The sequence below is a fragment of the Pteropus alecto genome, unplaced genomic scaffold (assembly GCF_000325575.1).
Source record: "Pteropus alecto unplaced genomic scaffold, ASM32557v1 scaffold60, whole genome shotgun sequence".
Taxonomy (NCBI): domain Eukaryota; kingdom Metazoa; phylum Chordata; class Mammalia; order Chiroptera; family Pteropodidae; genus Pteropus; species Pteropus alecto.
The window spans coordinates 3368410-3388855 of record NW_006430726.1 but is presented as its reverse complement, the minus strand read 5'-3'; the positions used below and the strand labels follow the sequence as shown (position 1 = coordinate 3388855).

At 50.9% G+C, this 20446-nt stretch overlaps 1 protein-coding gene, 1 non-coding gene and 2 pseudogenes across 2 annotated transcripts in view; 2 read left to right on the top strand and 2 right to left on the bottom strand.

Moving 5' to 3' along the window:
• Positions 1-369: 369 nt before the first annotated feature.
• LOC112484134 lies at positions 370-488 on the bottom strand (annotated as a pseudogene).
• A 315-nt stretch (positions 489-803) lies between these two features.
• On the bottom strand, positions 804-1343 carry LOC112483936 (annotated as a pseudogene).
• Positions 1344-6915: 5572 nt separating this feature from the next.
• Positions 6916-20446, top strand: part of IDH2 (isocitrate dehydrogenase (NADP(+)) 2, mitochondrial) — a 14055-nt gene continuing 524 nt past the window's right edge. The window contains exons 1-10 of the mRNA XM_006905272.3: positions 6916-7118; positions 14185-14276; positions 15219-15384; positions 16746-16906; positions 16991-17134; positions 17540-17676; positions 17850-18001; positions 19594-19706; positions 19878-19975; positions 20065-20157. Of these exons, the coding sequence (XP_006905334.1) occupies positions 7004-7118; positions 14185-14276; positions 15219-15384; positions 16746-16906; positions 16991-17134; positions 17540-17676; positions 17850-18001; positions 19594-19706; positions 19878-19975; positions 20065-20157 (1271 nt within the window). The 5' untranslated portion in view covers positions 6916-7003. The remainder of the gene's footprint in view (positions 7119-14184; positions 14277-15218; positions 15385-16745; positions 16907-16990; positions 17135-17539; positions 17677-17849; positions 18002-19593; positions 19707-19877; positions 19976-20064; positions 20158-20446) is intronic.
• LOC112484144 lies at positions 18694-18812 on the top strand. Its single transcript, XR_003047899.1, has one exon. It is a non-coding gene; the product is annotated as a 5S ribosomal RNA (ribosomal RNA).

The window sequence follows — 20446 nt, the reverse complement described above, 5'->3', positions numbered from 1 at the left end:
AGCTAGAGGCTGAAGGTTCAGTCTTTAGCTTTTCCCTGAATACATCCTGCATAAAAGGCCTCTGTCAGCAATGGCGGCTAGAGTCTAGTTATGAATTTATGCCCAGTTAACCATGAGGAGTCCTTCTTGGCAGATATATTCCTTCTTGAGGTCCACAAGAGGTACACAGTGTGAAGTCCTGAGCACAAAGGACATACCTATCACTCAGAGAATTCCAAGGGTTTTAGGAGCTCTGTACCAGGAACTGGAGACAAAGACCAAATATATATCTATACCTCAAACTTCTTATAAGACAGGCATGGCATTGACTGATATCTGGCTTAAGTTTAGAATCATGTCAAGAGAGCATCTGACAATTTTTTTTTTTATCACCTACAGCACCTGGTATTCTTAGGTGGTCTCCCATCCAAGTACTAACCAGGCCTGACCCTGCTTAGCTTCTGAGATCAGACGAGATTGGGCATGTTCAGGGGGCCATGGCTGTACACTTGAGAGGGCATCTAAGCAGTTACATTTCAGCAGATAAAACTTTCATTTGGGTCAAAGTTGAATGTGTGTCTGAAACACTGATTTTGATTGAGTTAGAGAAAATGATCTGTCCAAATTTGCACAGCTGCTTCCATGTAAAAATCAGCTTTCTAGCTCCTTTCATTAAAAAATATTCTGGTCACATAATCTTGCAAAAGAGAGATAACCTAGCTTCAAGTCTGCAATATAAAGGCAAAGAGAAAATAATTGATTTTCTGTTCTGGTATCATGTTTAGGGTCTTTACAAGGAGTATGTTAGCTCCCAGGGAACATAGCTATGCCGTCTGTGCAAAAAATTTCCTGAACTGTCCTGAAGTATGGAAATAGCTGGCCGGTTGTATACTGTCCACACTGGTTCTCCCACGAACAGCTGCATGGCTGTCCCATTGGTCTTCCATCCAGTGTGAAGCAGTGATAAATTCTCGCAGAAAAAGTTACCGTGTCTCCTTTCTCCATGAAAATCTGCACCCACTGCTTCTCTTTATCTTTTATGTCAAAGCATCCACTACCATCCAAGATGCAGCAAATTCTACATCCAAATGTAAATGCTCCTTGCAAAACATCTTAATCTCGTCTTCATAATTTGGTAGTTTATCTTTGCATATGGTTCTTACATCTATCCAGGGACAGTTTCTCTTTTTGAGACTTTTCTAATTCTGGATCATTTTTGTCTGCTTCCAGGAAAAGACTCTGAGCCTGCGCAACTGCTCCAGAAAAGACTGGGCAGCCAGCTCCGGGCCATGGGGCCACCTCGGGTCATCCTGGGACTCATCCATGTACTAGGCCTGCACCGTGGTACAGGCCCGGGGGTGCATCTGGGCACAGTGGGCATCACAAGCACCAGAGGTACCTCACCTGCATGGGCTGATCTGGGCAGAGGCTCAGGTGGCCTTTTGTTTCTGGGCCTCAGGGTAGCTCTGACCAGGGTGCCACCACCTGCTCTCTGTTTCCTGGTCACTGAGACTGGCTGACACCCCACCCAGGCTATTCTTTTATTGTAACAACATGGACAAGTGATAGATTCTCAAAGGTTAATTGCAATATGGATTCTGAAACAACATCAATGCCCCTTTCTTACTCTGTTACATTCAAATAATTCTCGAATGGATCTCTGACCCACACATAACTTTTTAACATCATGCATTAGTCATTTGGAAAATTTTGGATCACTGAGTTATGCGCTCTTAGAAAGTTGACAAATTTCATTAAAGAATGTAAAAAAAAAAACACATTTGGTGATATGACTAATCTCATTAACAACATCTTTAAGAATGGGGATCTTCTCAAGCTCAGGGTAGTAAGTACCAGTTTTTTAAAATGTTAGTTTTCCCTTGAAAGCTCGAAATTTATCATTGGCGAGAACTACTATCAGTTATTTCCTTGCAGTGACTGGCTCATTTAGATCATTTTTCAAGGAAAAAAATCTGCAAAACATTCAAGTCTGAAAAACTATGGTTTATCAGTTGTTCTTTCCAATTAAAACAGTATTCCATGAAAAAAGCTTCAGCTCACAACTCAGATAAGCCCACGTACTTTCCTAGGTGACAATCATCTTACAAGGGCTTTATTCTTACTTTCCATCTTTATTATATGGGATATTATAAGAGTTAAGATTTAATAAAATTATTATTTTTTACTGCTTTACTAAAGCTACCCTATTAATAGTCTTTTGGTTTTTTTTTTTTAAAGATGGGGGATTGCTTTTGCAAATGTTAACACAATGAGAAAGGCAAATGACTTCTTAGTATTATTATAAAAATAGTTTTGATTTCGTGGATACCTCTGCCCAACCTCCTCCAGAGTCTGCAGACCACACTTTGAGAACTGTTACTCTAAGTCACACGATCTTGTCCTAATCGTTACCTAATTTTACATTATGTTTGGATCTTTCATCCTCCTGTGTCCCTAGGAACAGTCAATTAGCCTCCTCTGGAGCATCTGGGGGTGACTGCTTCCAGCTGGGGTGTTGCAGCCCCATTCACTCACGACAGGGGGGAGGCTCACCCCTTCCCTGACCTCATTTCCTCTTCCCCTCCAACAGCCCCTTTAACCCTTTACTTCTCCCAAAAACAGAAACGATGAGAGAGGAAAAGCCTCAATTAAAAGGAATTGTGCTGGGACACTCTGTACAGCACAGAAATTAATGTGGCGATTTGTTTTAAAATTATATATTTTCATTGTTCTGTTTCTGGTTACAAAAGTAATAGATACTTGTTAAGTAATATTCAGAGTAGACACAGAGTCTCCCATAATTCTACCTTCCACACACTCCTTGGCTTATCTGCCTTCAAATTTTCATATACACATTTTCCTATATATGTATGTACCTCGAGATGAGATATTTCTCTGAAACTTTCTCTTTTCACTTAATATATCAGAGCACATTTTTCTATATCAGAAATATAGATCTACTTCATTCTTAACACAACTGACAATGGACACTTTTTGCCTATTACCAACAGCGTTGCAGTAAATGCATTGCACTTGTCTCTGCACGATTTGGTGAGTTTCTCTATGGTGACAGTCCCTCACAGTAGACTTGCTGAATCCAAAGGTGTGTGCATTTTATAATAGAACGGATGCTACCGAATTGTCCTCCAAAGACACTGTACTAAGACTCCTCCAACCACATCCACTGTATTTTAAAATGACCTGTTTGCACATACATCTCCGCGACACCCCCAGCGGACTAAGGTCCTCTCGGGAATAGACTGTGCCCTATTGTCCATCCCTGGGTCACACCTGGCATGTCATAGGAGCTCAGTAAACTGGTGTGAAACGGATGCGAGTGAATGGATAATTTTAACACCACCACCAATAGGTCTCTCAATGTGTGCCAGGCACCATTCTAAGCATTTTATCTGCGTGAATTTATTTAATCCTTATAACCACTAGGAGTAGGTGTTAGTATCCTCACGTGCAGATGAAGAAACTAAGGCTCAGAAAAGTGAAGTGACTTGCTCAGGCAATGAAACAATCATAACAAATGACTTCAGCATCAGGGGTCAACCCTTAAGCGCTAGGAAGGTAATGTCGCCTTTCAGTCACTGTCCCATTGTTCCAACTTTGGATCTCTAGTTTTATTAGGAATTTTTAGGATTAAATTAAGCAACCTGAGAGAAAATTTTATGGCATTAAATCGTATTTTAAAATCTTCCAAATTTGTTCCTGGCCCATTACTGTCCATAGATTTGTTTTACCAAGTGAAAATCAGAGTAGTATTTTGTCTCTTTTATGAGGGGTGCGGAGTCTAGTGAGCTGTTTGCCTTACGTGATCACTCAGATATAAATGAACGCCATGCCCCTCCATCCCCACTCCCAGTGCAGGCTGCAGAAGGACTTGGCCACCGAGGATGAGTCGAGTCTGGCCATGGGGAGTGGAAAGAGTCCACGTGATGAAAGAAAGGGACAGTGCAAAGGCTCAGAGGCAGGGCCTATTCAGGGGAATGGTTGAATTTAGCGTTCTTGGGGAGAGGAAAGAGTAGAAGAGAAGGGCGATGAGGAGGGTGAAAGCTAAGAAACCTTATGAGCTAGTCAGATTATTCAGATCTTATTGCATGAGGCAGTGGAGAGCTACTGCAAATATTTTGCTGTGAAGTGACTGCTCAGGGCTGTGCTTGACGGTGACAGTGACGGTGACAGTGACGGTGACGGTGACGGTGCTGGAAGCAGCAGATGGGGAGGAGGATGGAGCACAGACTGCTAGCAGGGAACTCACTTTAGAAATGACCATAAATAGCTCTGCTATCAACGCCTCCCCGACAACTCTCTCCTCCTCCTCCATTCTAATTTCTAATAACGGCATCAGCATTCTTCCTGATCCAGCCATGGAGGGCTGAGTCGCTCTGACTCCTCCTCTGCCCCACATCCAGCAGGTGCAATTCCCGCTGATTCTATCTCTCCACCATCTCTGGAGTCTTGCCCTTCTTGGGATCCTGCCAGGACCCTGTGTCAGGCCTGCCCCTGGTTCAGGGACGCTGGCTGGCCTCCCTTCCCCAGGCTTAATCCCCTAACATCCCTTCCCTGCTGTTGCCAGATGTTACCCCCTGTCTACAAACACACCACAAAACTAATACCCTGAAGTGTCTACCTGGATGAAATGCAAGTCCGTAACCTCTCCCAGCCTGCCTGTCCAGCCTCCTCCCAGATCCTAAGTATCCTTGAAGAGCCAACTTGATGGTTGTTCCTCCTCTAAGCTCACCAAGGAGTCTCCCATCAGAGGTGACTTTCTCTTTGACAGATGCCTTGTATGTCACCTAAACTCCTCTTGGGACACTTCCCTCTTGTGGAGATTGCACAGATGTGTGTCTGGCTCCCAGAGGGTAGGAACTAAGTGATATACATTTTTGTGCCTCCACAGAAAACTTGCACATAACCTGGACTCTATAATATATTGGGGTTTGATTACAAGCGTAGAAGAGAGGGACTTTCCAGTTCTGCTGACTCTAAAGGGGAGCATCTAAACACCTTTCCTTTAAACACCGTCTTTCTCTGAAGTGGCATTCATGGCCAGTAGTGACCACCACAAGTGCAATAAATATAAGCTCTGGTTTTCCCTTCTTTCTCTTTAAATGAGCAATGGTCTATGAGCCAGGTATATGGGTAGGTACTTGAGTTCTGTTACTTCGCAGCTGTGTGATTTAAGCAAGTGTCCTAACATCTGAGCCAATGGAGCTGACACCAGCTGCCTCACCAAATAGGCATTGTATGGGGGAAGGCTGGCATGGAGCTGGAGTCCTGGGAGGCAGACGGTGAGAGGCAGTTTAACCTGAAGACTTAGTCTCGACTGCCCCAGGCTACTGCTCTACTGGCAGGGGACACACGTGCCCCTATCTTAATCCCTCAACAGGCAAAAGCCAGACTCTGGAACACACTGAGGCTTCAGTATCGCCTCTGGCCAGACCTCTGGCACCCTGGTCCACCATGCAGAAAAACAGATGAGCTCCTGGGGGTGGGTAGCAATTTCTTTATGACCATTTCAGAAGTGGCAGTATGGGTAGTTGACATACATAACTCAATCTGAATGTCTGGGTCAGAAGGATCCTTCAGTGGGGGGATGGGGACGGGGAGGCGGGGGGAGTCCATTCTCCCAGTTCACAGGTACGGACACTGAAGCCAAGGTACCCGATAATACCAGGATGCTATGAAAGCCAGATGCCAGAGGCTTCCATGGTCTATGCTTGTGTTTTGAGCAAGAGAACTGAAAACAGGGTAAAAGGGATACTGGGTCATTCTGGGACACGCTGGCTCAAGAACAGGCATTTGACTGAGGCCTCAGGCTTTGAGGGGCCCCAAAACAGCCTCTCCTTGGGCTCAGGGTCAAAGCAGTAGCTCTGCCTGGCTGGGACAGGGAGAAGGAAGTTTTGAAGTCACTAATTCAAGGTCACTTTCCTGGCCCAGATCCATCTGGCAATTTTGACTGGCAGTGATGGGCGGGGGGTAGGAGGTTGGGAGTTATCTGGAGTGAGTTGTGACTGGAAAAGTAGGGAGCTGGGGTCAGATTTTTGTAAATAAAACCCAGCCTCCCCGCTCCTTTGGTGTCCCATTTCAAGAAAATGGGTGAAAGAGAGAGAGAGAGAAAGAGACTGACTTTGTGGCAGAACCAATCGGCATTGTCTTTTCTTCGAAAACAGGCAAAAATTAAACTGTTTACCTGGGGAGATGCTGAGTTTATTCAGCCGCGGCGCTGGCCGCATGCGGAGTACCCATCTGGAAGGCGAGAAGCATCGCCGGCTGTCCTTGCGTTCAGCGTGTCCCGCCCTCGGGCCCGGACCGGTCCCCTGCCGTGTTTCCCCCAGGTCCCCCCGCAGGCCTTTGGGACGGGAGTGGACAGGCCGTGTGGCTGTGCTGAATGACTTCGGCGACCAGCAGCTTGACCTTCTGGTGAGACACAGACGGGGGGGCTTCCAGTCCGTCTACACCACCCGTGGAGCGGGGAGGAGGATCTGAGAGAGACCTGAAGGAGACTGAGGTACCCTCCGTCTTAGTTCAAGAGCGCGGAACGCGCACTTGGTTCACGCGCCTTTTGGGGTTGCCGTCGGGCAAACGCGAAGGACGCGGTCGTTTCCTCAGATTTGTCTTTTGGGGTTTCAGCTGATGTGTCAGCAGTTGGCACCCCGGTTTTAATGGGGCGTCCTGGAGAGAGGGGTCGAGCCTGGCTAGCGGCTCCCCTAGTCCTCCAGCTCCGGCCCCAGCGCGCGGGGCCGGGCGGGTCTCACCATCTCTGGCGCGGGTCCAGCGGGGTTTCCCGCCGCGCGCGTGTCGGGTCGCGCGGCGAGCAGGGGACGGTCTGGCCCGGCTTGGCCCCGCCCCCTCCCGACGAGGCCCAATGGGGTGGCGGCCCCGGAAGCCCCGCCCCGGCCGTGCCCGCGCGCCCCTTGCCCAGGTCTGGGCAGTCCGCCGGCAGGCAGCCGGGAGCAGCTGCTGGCGCTCGGCTCTCGCCCGCGCGGTTCGTTCGTTCGCTTGCCTGCTCGGGATGGCTGGCTACCTGCGGGTCGTACGCTCGCTCGGCAGGGCCTCGGGCTCTGGGCCGGCCTGGGCGCCGGCAGCCCTGACAGGCCCCAACTTGCAGGACCAGCCGCGGCGCCACTGTGAGTGCCAGAGGGTCTGGGCGGGCGCGCGCCCGGCCCCGCGACGTGGCGGCCTCCGGGCGGGGACCGGAGAGACGACAGCGAGGGTTGCCGGGGTTGGGCGCACAAGGAGCCGGGGACGGGCTCGCTACGCGCTCTCTTGCCCCCAGCATCCAAGCGGCGCCAGGCGCAGGGGCAGGGACTTGAAGGACGGTGGCAACTGGTGGCTCGGGCGATGCCAGCCCTGCGGCCTTGAGCGGGAGGGAGCTCTGGGCTTCCTCGCGCCTCCAGATATGACCTATGGGGTGCTGGGGGGTGTCCTGGAACAGGAGGGAATCTTGCCCACCCTGCGCCCCTGGCGGAGAAGAGCAAACGAGTGGGAGCCGCGGCACCCCACAAGCTGTCCCTGCTCAGACAAAGGCGGGAGGGTGGAGGCATTCACTTCCCCTTCCTTTTCAGCCAGGGGCGCTGTAACCCCTCCTCGCTGCCAGGCCCTCGTCAGCTATTTTTGGAGCCTTTTACGTGACAGCTGGAGGAGCGTGCTTTTCATCTCCCCCTTTTGTTTGGACTCCCGCGTTCTCCTTGTCGCCGCTCCTGAGGCTCCATCTTGGGGCCTCTCCTTGTCTTGACCTGTCTTTTCTCGTTGGCCCTGCCTGGCTCACAGATGCTGAGACCTGGCGGCCGCGCCAGAAAACATGACTTTCCCGAATAGTAGTTCACAGCTTCTGTGGTACCCTTAGCTCCCGGCTTAAGAGAGAAGACAGCAGTGGGGTCAGATAATAAGCAGGACGTAGACTGAATCTGCATTACCAACGCTGGTTGCCCGGGCTGGCATGTGGGCATTGCCTGCACTCTGGCTCTATCGCCAACTCCAAAAGGCAAGGAACAATATAGGTCCCTTGGCCCTGTCTGATTCCTGTTGTCACGGAAACCCCTATCCTGACCTGGCCAGGAGAATGAGGAAGAGGGGGGTGGGGCCCAGGCGACCTGGCCTTAATGCTAGTGTAGGTAATTTTTAACCCAGTGTGGAAGCAGCTGACCAGAGCTTGGGCCCCAGCGGCCCCGCCCCCCTGACAAAAAGAAAAAGGGCATTTCTGCTTTTGCATTTCTAGGGTTTGTCTCTAAGGGGTCAGCCCAAGGTTCCAAGTGCCCCCAGGCCTCAAACCAACTTTCCCATAATACAGCACCACATTCAGCAAAATATTTCGGGAGATAGGTCCATTCTCTGATTTTCTCTTTTTTTTTTCAGCACTGATGGTAAAAACAAACACCCCATATACAAACAAGAAAACAAAGCCCCTTTGGGGGTTTCGATAACACATAAAAAGAGCAGGCAGTTGCAGGTTCTTCTGGAAGTCCTCAAATAGATTGGTTATTAATGGGCAGAATGCCTAGTGTTTGAGTTGGACATGACACATAGAATTGTGACCTCTGCTAGCTTGCTACCTGACAGTGCTGCCAGAGACAGAATAGTTGGCATTCTCCTTGATGACAAGAGAGTATTTTTTAGCTAAAACACCTTTGTGTCTTTGCTGCATGGTAATTCTTTCTAGTTTTGCAACTCATAGGCTTCCAGCGGCTGCTTGTGCAGCTCTGATAAGTTAGAGTTTGGCTTTGCCCAACTGTTCGGTAGGAGAATTACTTATCTATTCTTCCTTTGCTCTACTCCTAGCCTGGGAACTTAATTTTCTCACCCTGGCCCTTGACTTTTCAAATCTTAGTGGCTTGCCTGCCCTTGTAGATTCCAGGGCAAATTATTTAATGATGGCTCAAAGTTTTGCAGACTCATCAGTTGAATTCTTATGTGTTCTCCACTGAGCCTTGTTTCAGCCACATCTGATAAGACCACAAAAGCCTCTCTGGAAAGCCAGGGGCCTGTCCCAAATCTTCTATGTGAGGCTGAGGCCTCGTGCACTAATTCCATTCAGGGTGGGAAGTGCTGGAAACTGCTCTCTGATTCCTGGAAGCTAGGCTTTATACTTCTGGACTTTATACTTCTGTAAACCCAGATTTAGAATTCCATCGGATTGCAAATATTAATACACTATAGGTTGTGCGCTTCTTCAGGGCAGGGAGCCCATCGCCTGGCAGAGTTGCCACCGTGTACATTTTTGATGATCTGGTGGTGGTGTCTGATGGTGAGAACTCACTCTGTGTGGCAATGCATCCCAGGAGGGTGGGGGGTGATATATGGTACCAGGAGGACAAATAAGCAAAGGAAGGTGTGTGCGAAGCGCTGAGGGAGCAGGGGAAACGGGCCATTATTTGAGGGGAAGAGGGAACTGAGGTGCCGAGGCCGTGGTGGAGGGGCGCACCTCTGCCTGTGGGAGATGCAGAGAAGGTGTGCCCGAGGCTGGCTCGGAGTGCGTGATGGCGAGTAACAGGAGGTAGGCCAGGCCGTGGGGGCCGTGGGAGCTTGCAGGCCATTTTTGAGGACCTTGGCCTTTACTCTGAGTGAAAGCGGGGGCTTTGCAGGGTTTTGGGAGGAGCGTCATGACCCAAATACATTTTAACAGGAGCGTTCTGGCTTCAGGGACCTGGCAGGAGCCCATCTTCATAATCTGGGGAGAGAGGCTATTGGCTTGGATCTGGTCGGTGGCCCTGGGGTGGTGAGAAACAATTGGATTCTGGACATATTTTGAAGGGAGAGCCAATAGGATTTGTTGAGAGTTTGGATGTGGGTGTGAGAGAAAAGGAAGAGTAAAGGAGGACACCAAGGAAGATACTAGATTGTCTTTCAGAATTGCTGCCCTGCCTTCTAGAGCTCCCAGGAGTTGGGGCTCACACCCTCCTGGGCCATGCTGGCTGAGCAGCCTTTCTGCTGAGAGCAGCATGAATAAGCATGTGGTGAGGCAGTTACCTGGGTTGCGGCTGTCTTGCGGGGACCTTGAGCCTTGAGTTTGGAGCAGCAGGCAGATTCTGAAACTGGGGATGGGTTTTGAAAACCTTACTTGGTGTTGGGTGCTCGGGGCCCCAAACAGAAAAGGAGTTGGTCCAATGGGCTTCTTGTGACTAATGTAATTCCACCCCACACTCTGGCCTAGAGGGCAGTGTTTGCACAGCATCTCATCTGAAGATTTCATGATGTCCCTCGGAGGCTATTAGGTAGCCCCAGCCATAGGTTGCTTGTTACCACTTGTCTCCCTGAAAGGGGCAGATGATGTGGTGTCACCACCATATTGGCTGAACAACAAAGTCTCAAACTCTGAGACTTTGGGGCGCTCTGGAGGGCATGGGGCAGGACCGGCATGAAAGGAGAGGCTGCCTCAACCCAGCCTCTCCTGGCCACGAGTGAGTGCCCGCTCAGGGTGTGGGAAGCGACTCATTCTTCAAAAGAGGCTGGATTTTTATATAAAATCTCCTGGTTTTTTTAAAATTATTATTTATATTGTTTTGCAACAAATATCTAGAGCTTTTTCATCTTGCGAAAGTGAAACTCTGCATCCATTAAATAACATGGCAGCCACCACTCTCTTTCCTGTTTCTATGAATCTGACTGCTCTAGGTACCTCGTATAAGTAGAATCATACAGTATTTGACTTTTTGTGACAGTCTTGTTTCACTTAGCATAATGTCCTTAAAGTTCATCCATGTTTTAGTATGTGACAAGATTTCTTTGCTTTTTAAGTCTGAATAATATTCCATTTTATGTGCATATTGCCTTAAAAATATTCAGATTAAAACTTATTGACCTAAGTAGGGAATTGTGAAAAGCTTAGGAGATATAGTTATTAAATTCTCACATATTTAATACTGCTTCTAACTTGTCATAGGAGTTACTTCCCAAAAATGTTAATGGCAGCTGGATTGAAAGAGTTTCTGGGAAATGTGGCAATGTTGTTTCTAAGTACACCGCGTTGTAAGTCTCCTGGAGATATAAAGTGAATTTGCCTTTGTAGAGTTTGAGAAAAAAGAACAAACAGCAAAATCTAGTGAGGTAGGTTCGAAAGCACTAAAACGTGGATGCACTTCTTTTTTTAGTTCAAAGCAGGTATATCCGCGGTTAAGGGATGGGGAGCCCAGTCTTGAAAAACTTAGAATTGCTTAACTTAACATTGTTTCACCTTTAGGAGGAAAGTTTTTCTTAAGCTTCCTGGATTAGTTTCCAAAGAGTCCTGTTCTCCTCTCAAAGGCTCATGCCACATTTGGTTGATCCATTCATCCCTTAATGGACACTTGGGTTGCTCCCCGCCCTTGGCTATTGTGAATAATGCTGCTACAAATATGGCTGTACAAGACCCTGCTTTCAATTATTTTAGATACGTATCCAGCAGTGGGATTTGTGGATCTTATGGTAATTCTGGTTTTTAAGTTTTTGAGGGACTTCCACACTGTTTTCTATAGTGGCCGCACCAATTTACTTTCTCATCAGCGGTGCACAAGTTTCCAATTTCTCCACATCATCACCAACAGCCGTTGTTTTCTGTGTTTTTTGTTTTTGTTTTTGTTTTGATAGTAGCCATTCTAATAGGTGTCAGGTTGTATCTCATCGTGGTTTTAATTTGCATTTCCCTAATGATTAGTGATGTTGAACATCTTTGCATGTGCTTATTGGCCATTTACATATCATTTTTGGAGAAATATCTATTCAAGTCCTTTGCCCATTTATTAATCGGCTTATTTTTATTTTTATTTATTTTTGTTGTTGTTACAGTCTACTTGTCCACCAATTAATATTAAAAACAAACAAACAAAAACACTACCTGGGTCAGACAAAATAAGTCTCTGCTGCTGTGGGTCACACAGCTGTCCCAGCTCCTCTGAGAAGTTCGCTTCCAGGGAGGCTGCACTCCTGACATTGATAGAAGTCTGCTTGTCTTGTTACCTGTAGGTTTTCCTTCTGTACTCACTCCTTGAGGGCAGGGACTGTTGTGTTTCAGGAGGTTGTAAATAAGTGGGCCCTATGGTCTCTGAGGATTTGACACCTGCTGTGTATAGCAGGAAGGGCTGCCTGCTGTGACCTTGACTTTGAACTCCCACAAGGAGGAAGTGTGGTATCTATAGCCCACAGGCTGTTGGCCGGAAGCCCAGAAGTTAAGTGGAGCTCACGCTGAGGCGGAGACCTTTAGGACTGGCGCCTAAATGAATCTGTCCCTTAGGGATCCTGATTCTGGTAGGTTCGATGTATTTTTAAAAAGCTGGATTAGCTCTCATCGAATTAACTCTTAAGAAATACTCCTAAAAATTAAGCTGGCTCTGCCACAGTGCAGTACACTTTCTGCAGTTTCGAAAGCCCTTTCCATTCAAACTTTAGACCAGACAAGGTGAAGGAATTTTGTAGCTTGGGTCCAAAATCGCCCATTGCATCTTGGGAATGGCAATAGAGTAGTGCCTGCAGTGGCCACCTTGTCCTGTAGGGAGTGAAGTATTTTGTCTGTTTGCTTTCCGTTTCTCTACATCTGCCCCCCGAGGGCATCCAGAGGCTGCACTTGATCCGGGGATCTGAGTTCTTCCGGTATCTGACACAGCTACGCTCCCTGCTCTCATTTTTCTTCCTGAATGATTTCTAAGGTTCTTTTTAGATTAAAACAAAAAACAGCCTGTTTGCATATCTTTGGGAAGTGGGTCATCTTGCTGCACACATTAACTTTTTTCTGAGCAGGTCTGGGATGCCATCCCGAGTCACAGCCGTGGCGTGTGTTCTAGGTGGTTTTTCTCACGACAGTGATATATTTGCAGTCTGGTGGGCTTTGGTCACTTTTGTTTGGTCACTTTTAAATGTGACGAGGTGGCCATGCCGTTTTAGTTTCTAGGCCTGTTTTTCATAGACTTCTGTCCTATGCTGGCAACCGAGCAGATGTCGTTTCTCCCAATGTTGTTTTCAAGTGACCATAATCTCCGGCAGGGTGGAAGACCCCCAACTCCATCTGTATGGACTGTGTGTAACATGAGTACATAGGTCCTAAGGGAGGGGGGTGCTGAGGAGTGCTCCTGTGGGGACAGGGCGCAGCTCTCTGCTGTCCTGCTGCGGGAGGGGGGTGCTGAGGAGTGCTCCTGTGGGGACGCAGCTCTGAGGGCGCAGCTCTCTGCTGTCCTGCTCCCCCTGGGTGTCTGCAGCAAGTGAGGCTTCTGAAGAGTGAAGTCCAACACAGGTTTTTCATAGATCTTGTCACCCTCTTATGCAGTCACTGCTTCCTCTGGGCTGTGGGCAGAGGGATGTGCTGGTGCTCGGGTGCCCCCTTCTGAGGCAACGATCCTTGTCCACGGCAGCCTGCGCCAATTAATTGGATGGGCCATTGTCTTGAGTTTTCTTTGGAATTCACTTCCCAGACTGGTGTTTTTTCTCACGAGTCAGACTTTCCTTAAAGAGCCTCCCTGGCTCCTGCTTCCCCCTTGCCCTCTGCCTGGACCTGGGTCAGCTGCTCGTCCAGTCTTCTGATGCTTTTCTGGCAGGGACTCCGAGTTTCACTCCCGAGTACCCTAAGTATGTGCTACCCATCGTGCAAGGTGCGAATCCTCCTGCTTTTGAACTGTAACTGTGCGCAGTAAGCATGGAGGCTCAGCCTCCCCCATTTGAAGGGGAGATAATGATACTCCCTTGGGGAGCGCTAGAGGACTGAATGGAACCATATAAAGGGCAGGGGCACACTGTTAGGCACGGAGTAGGTGCAAATACTGTCCTTCCTCACTTCAAGTTCGTCGGGTTCTCAGGTTGCAAGCAACAGACCAAATGAGGGGCTGGTTGACTTTGAGAGGGTGTTATTGGAAGGACACAGGGTAGCTCATAGAATGGCATGGATTGGACTAGAGGGGGTTCCGGGCTGCCCTGGGGAACTAGGTGGCAGCGGCCCCTGGGCAGCGTCTCCCGACCTGCTGCTGGACAAGGTGGCCCTGGGTGGCTCTGGTTCTCTATGTTGTCTCCTCTGCCATCAGATTGCTGGGGAGGAGACCTGACTGGCCAGGCTGGCCATACTCAGTGTGGGGTCCAGGTCCCCAAGCGGTCTGGGGGGCTACTCCTGCAGAAGTGAACATGGCCCCTGGCTAACCACGGTCTGCTTCTCGGTGAAGGGCAGGTCTGGCGGGGAAGAGAGGGACTCCCCCACGAGCCTGCCCGGGGCCGTCACATGCAGTCTATGCCCGGTTCTAGATGCCGACAAGAGGATCAAGGTGGCCAAGCCGGTGGTGGAGATGGACGGCGATGAGATGACCCGCATTATCTGGCAGTTCATCAAGGAGAAGGTAGTTCCCTTCTGAAGCGGGCGCTTTCCACGTAGCTGGCCGGGCACAGCGTTCCGCCCCGGCGAGGTCTCCTGGGCACCGCGCCCACCCATCTCCCCGATTCACCTGTCACCAGGTGGGCAGCAGCAGTCCTGATTCTCTCCTTCCATCCACCCTTCTGTCATGTCCAGACCGACCACTCACGGTCCTTGCAACATCAGGCAGGGGCCTGTCCTCACCAGTCTGTGTCTGGTGCTGGTGCCAAAGCCTGCATGTCTTAAAAATGTGTGCAGATTCAGGGCTGATGCTGTACCCTATCCGTCTTGACCCCCGACATTCTGATGTGCTTCTTTGAGGGAGCAAAACGAGAACAGGGCTTGCGTGCGGGGCAGCTGTGCGTGTAGTTAACCTTTACTTAGCAGCTCAGGGGTGGCATCACAAGTCGTGGCTGTGGTGCCTGCCACGGTGATATGTTTGAGCCACCATGGCACATGGTTCCCAGGGCGGCTGCTTGGCTTCTCCAAGCCACTGGGGTCTGCCTGGAAGAGCATGTTGTCCCTGTGGAGACCTTTGTATTGTGTATGTCCACAAGAAGGCTGAGAACTGTCACTTCTGAATGGGGAAGGAGAGAGAACCCACTGTATAGAGAAATCTAGATGCACTTGGATTTGGGATTCAGCTGAATTGATGGGCCGTCACGGTGGCATTTGGTTAATCTAGGGGTCGAGCCCTCCGAGGGGCTGCAGCTTGGTGTCCCAACCTCTCTCCTGAGCCCCGACCTCCTGCCAGCTTTGGCCTGGCCCCACTGAGGAATGGCTGACTCCAGCCCTCTGCTGTACCTTCCCCACCTCCCCTGGCCTTCTCTCATCCCTGCTCTGACTGAGTGTCCCCTGCTGTGGCCTGCACATGCCCCTGAGTCATAGTCATCTGGACTGATGCCTCGCCTTGGCCATCTGTCTCTAGCTCATCTTGCCCCACGTGGACGTCCAGCTCAAGTATTTTGACCTGGGGCTCCCACACCGTGACAAGACTGATGACCAGGTCACCATTGACTCTGCATTGGCCACCCAGAAATACAGTGTAGCTGTGAAGTGTGCCACCATCACCCCCGATGAAGCCCGCGTGGAAGGTGCGGGGGTGTGGAGGTGGGTGGGCGGGGACAGTGGGCGCTATGACTTGACCCCGGTCTCCCTGTAAATGCCTGGTAGACAGTAGAGCCTTAGCGATCGAGCCTTGTAGATGGGGCAGGGGAGGGGCAGTTAAGGGGCTGGCCTCAGGTTCCATAGTTAGGGTGCGACAGAGCTGAGACCAGAATCCATGTCCCCTGTTCCCAAGCCAGTGGTGTTGCTGCTGTGCTGTGTGGCTCTGGCCATGTAGGTGCCATCAGTAACAGGGAGGAGGAGGAGGAGAAAGCGAATGCTGACTCTGTCATAGTCACAATGGCCCCTTTGGGTAGCCTGCCCCTCTGGCCTCCTGGACTGTTTTGCAGGCAGGTTTACAGAGAGGCAGGGGCCACCTCTGTCCAGAAGAGGGCCACGTGTCAGGCCTGTATCCTTCAGAGCCTCGGAGGGCTCTGGGGACATCACTAGTGTCCTGCCACTGTCTTGGCATTGCAGGTGTGCCCCTGCCTCTGCAGCCATGGAGGGGTATCGGAGAGGCGCCCTTACCAGGCTTGGACTCGCTGCTGGTCCCTGGTTCTGGGGGCTGCTCTTGAAGTTGCCATGAAATGGCACCAGTGTGTGGATAAAGGGGGTCAGATCTGGAAAGTTCAAGAAAGAGTGGTTTAGCAGTGTGCAGAGTTCTGTCTTCCTGTTCCCAGCATTATCAGGGACTTAGAAGGAAGCATTCAAGACACAGCTTCTAGCTCCCCAGGCCTCCTGCTGCCTTTCAGGCTGGACTGATCTTAGGGTATTGGAATCATTTTAGTGCTAAGCTCTTCTTGGAGGGTTTCTTTTATTTCTCCTGAACCCTGGGGTTTATATATCCCCATTTTATGGAGAAGGAAGTCGAGGGTCACAGTCTTAGTAACTTGGGCTGGACCCCGCAGTCAATGGCAGTCCTGGGGCTAGAACCAGAGCATCTAGAGTGAGGTGCTATGCTGCCTGGGTTCATCAGACTGAGCTACTTCCAAGTATATGACGTGGGAGTAATAATAGCTGACGGAGCACTTACCGTGTGCCAGGCACTGTCCTAGGTACTTCGCATATGAGCTCATTTAATTCTCTCAACCACCCCAAAAGCTAGGTATCAGCAGTTTCATTTCATAGCTCAGGTTAAGCCACTTCCATACGAGTCACAGTTGGAAGCAGTGGAGATGGAGCTTGAAGCCAGGAAATCTGATTCTAGAGCCCACATATTCACACTCTAGATTCTGCTTCTTCCCCAGGATGATTTTTAGGACCCCCCATCTGGCTGCATTCTTGTTTGGGGTTCACATTCTCATTGGAAGGTGGGGGCTGCAGTGGGGCCGCTTCATCTCTGTCCTCCTAGAGTTCAAGCTGAAGAAGATGTGGAAGAGTCCTAATGGGACCATCCGGAACATCCTCGGCGGGACCGTCTTCCGGGAGCCCATCATATGCAAAAACATCCCCCGCCTCGTTCCTGGCTGGACCAAGCCCATCACCATCGGCAGGCACGCCCACGGCGACCAGGTGGACCAAGGCGGGCGTTGGGTTCCGCCGGCCCGGGATCCCCATCTGGAGGCCCTGGCCTGAGCCACCCTCTCGTCTTTACAGTACAAGGCCACAGACTTTGTGGCCGACCGGGCCGGCACGTTCAAGATGGTTTTCACCCCGAAGGATGGTAGCGGTGTGAAGGAGTGGGAGGTGTACAACTTCCCTGCCGGCGGCGTGGGCATGGGCATGTACAACACGGATGAGGTGAGGTGGCCACGGGAGCCTGAGCTCCTCTCCCCCAGCCTGGCCTCCCTTCTCCAGGCTACCTTATCAAAAAAAAAAAAAAAAAAAAAAAAAAAAGGCCCCTCTTGGCGCATGGTTCCAGCAAAAGTTCCCGGCCAGGGTCACACCATCATCTCTGAGCCAATCACAGGCCCCGAGGGAGGAGGCGCTCTGATTGGATGAGCTGCCACATACCGGCAACTCTAGGTGGTCTAAGAATTGCGGAGGGGGGCTGCTTCCGCCCAGAAGAAACACCAGGTGCTTGCTCCAGAGTGGCTGCGGTGGCCCAGACTGCCGGAGAGAGCTGTGTGGAAGGAAGGGGTGCCGTTCTCGGGCCAGCGACTGGCCCTAGGGGAGCATGCCAGGGACCTCTCTTTCTCCCCGTAGTCCATCTCGGGTTTTGCGCACAGCTGCTTCCAATATGCCATCCAGAAGAAGTGGCCGCTGTACATGAGCACCAAGAACACCATTCTGAAAGCCTACGACGGCCGCTTCAAGGACATCTTCCAGGAGATCTTTGACAAGTAACAGCCTCTCCCTTTCCTGCTTCCCAGGACTCCGCGGCCTCTCCCACTCCCACCCCGTCCCACCCCTCCCCCTCCCCCTGGGAGGTTGCTGTCCCTGTGCATTTGGCGAGGGATTCCCCAGCCTGTTAGCCTCTTGCCCTCTCACCGCAACAGGCCCTTTTCCCCCCCAGGCATTATAAGACCGACTTTGACAAGAATAAGATCTGGTACGAGCACCGGCTCATTGATGACATGGTGGCTCAGGTCCTCAAGTCTTCAGGTGGCTTTGTGTGGGCCTGCAAGAACTATGACGGAGACGTGCAGTCGGACATCCTGGCCCAGGGTATGCCTGGGACACCCTGTGGGCATTGATTGTTGGTCTTCTCGGGCTGGGGGGATTTTCAGACCCTTTTGGTCGGAAGCTTCTCTTGTGTAGCAGCAGGACCAGGGCTTGCCAGCTCATTGCAGAGTCCGCTGTGGACAGCAGGGGGCGGGAGCTCCCTGGTATCTGAGCGAGTCAGGATCACGAATTAGGTTTAAACGTCGTATTACTAAGGCTGCCATTAAAGAGAATGGAGGACACAGGAATTCAAGTTCTAAAGGGCTTAGGTCTGTGGGCTCTGAGGTTCCTGTCCAGGAAGGGGCCAAATGACTAAATTTGGCTCCAGCGGAAGCATAGGCTTGAATACAACTGGGTGCTCTTTAAATGATAGAGAACTCATTTTGTATGCTAAACCTTTTGGATGTAGGAGAATATCAGGGACGATGGCAAACCTCCAAGCCCTAGAGCATTCTGAAAAACAAATCCTTTTGCAGCCAAAAGCCTGGGTGAGCCATTAGAGAAGAACTGTAAGAAATAGCCCAATTGTGTGGGGGGAAGAGAGCAGGAAAGATGGTGGGAGTAGGCAGCATGTAGCATAGAGAGTGAAAGGGAAACAGGTTATGTGTCATGGGTGAGGTCTCGCTCCTGAGGAGAAAAGAGAAGCCCACACCAGGTTGTGATGACAAGGCCGCTTGATAAAAGCGTCGCTTTAGGTCTACCGCCGTGCCACCCTGAACGTGCCCGATCTCGTCTGATCTCGGAAGCTAAGCAGGGTCGGGCCTGGTTAGTACTTGGATGGGAGACCACCTAGGAAGACCAGGTGCTGTAGGCGTAAAAATCAATAAAAAAAGCTTCGCTTTGTTTCGGTAAGTTCAGTGGTGATCCTCTCACTAGAAGAATTCTCATCTAGGCTGGAAGGATAAAAAGTCATAGCAGACGAGAGAAAGCATGAGCATTACCCCTGAATATATAAGGACCTGGTGATGGGAAGGTCCAGGTAAAAATGGCGAAGGGCCCTGCTTCCCGTGCCCCAAAAGCAAAAATTCTTAGACAAATAATTTTCCTGAAGGGGTTGCCCACTTTTACTTTCTTGGGCCTTTACAATTCTTATTTTGGTGCCATGTGTGCTTTTGAAGCCCAGGAGACCTTGACAACAGAAAAGATTGACATCTGGATTTGGGAAACACTGGAAATCACAAAACTTTCAAGTAGCTGAAAACAGCAGCAGATAGAGCGATCGCTGTGAAATGCCGGTGACAGGCTTTATTGTTTCTGCTTGAATGTGCCTCCTAGTCATGAGCCAGGCTGGGTGGGGAAAACTGTGGGGTCTTGGGCCCTGGAAGGCACAGGCTTCAGGACACCTGGACGTGGGCACACAGAGGTATGCTAACAGGCAAATGACAGGTACTTCCGAGTGCCCCCTGCCCTGTGCTGGGCTCTGGCGACCCATGACAAGGGCAGACAAACTAGAAACAACCCCCGTGCTCCCAGTTACAGTTGGGCGTGGGTGGAAATGTTAGCTGAGAAGTAGCTACAACAGCAGGGGCGCGGGGGTGCTCAACCCGCGTGGTCTGAGAGATGCCGACACAGAGGAGGGTCTTCTTGCTCTTCAGGCTTTGGTTCCCTTGGCTTGATGACGTCCGTGCTGGTCTGCCCAGATGGGAAGACCATCGAGGCTGAGGCTGCTCACGGGACGGTCACGCGCCATTATCGGGAGCACCAGAAGGTGAGCGTGGGGAGCATGGCCACACAGTCTACCCCAGGGGCCCACGGTCCACTGGCCATGAGGGCTGGGAGGATAGGCCTAGACCTGTCAGTCTAGAGGTGGGCAGCTGCATTCAGGTGGCTCCCTTGTTGTCTGCTTGGCTCTTGACTCCTCTGTGACCCCTGTCCCCAGGGCCGGCCTACCAGCACCAACCCCATTGCCAGCATCTTTGCCTGGACGCGTGGCCTGGAGCACCGGGGGAAGCTGGACGGGAACCAGGACCTCGTCAGGTGAGCACAGGAAGGGCCTGAGCTGGCCCGGGGCAGGTTCTGGGCCCTGACTGCACAGCTGCGGTCGCCCTCTGCCCTGTCCTCTGCAGGTTTTCCCAGACCCTGGAGAAGGTGTGCGTTCAGACCGTGGAGAGCGGAGCCATGACCAAGGACCTTGCGGGCTGCATCCATGGCCTCAGCAAGTGGGTAGAGGGCAGGGTTGGCTTTCTAGGAGCTCAGGGGTGGGAGGAGAGAAGCCAAGGGCTCTTCTTAGAGGCTCCCCTCTGGGCCAGCTTAGCTGCCAGGAGCCTGGGGCGGGACAGTCTACAGCCCTGAGGGACGACTCAGGCCAAGTCTCCTAGACCGGGCCCAGGGGGTGGGTCTCCATCCCTGCAGCTAGCTGCTCAGAGCCTTTTCCATCCCCTTCCGCACCCATCTCAGCTCCCGATGTTTCCAAGGAGAGCTTGTACCCAGTTCCCCATTTACCTGGAA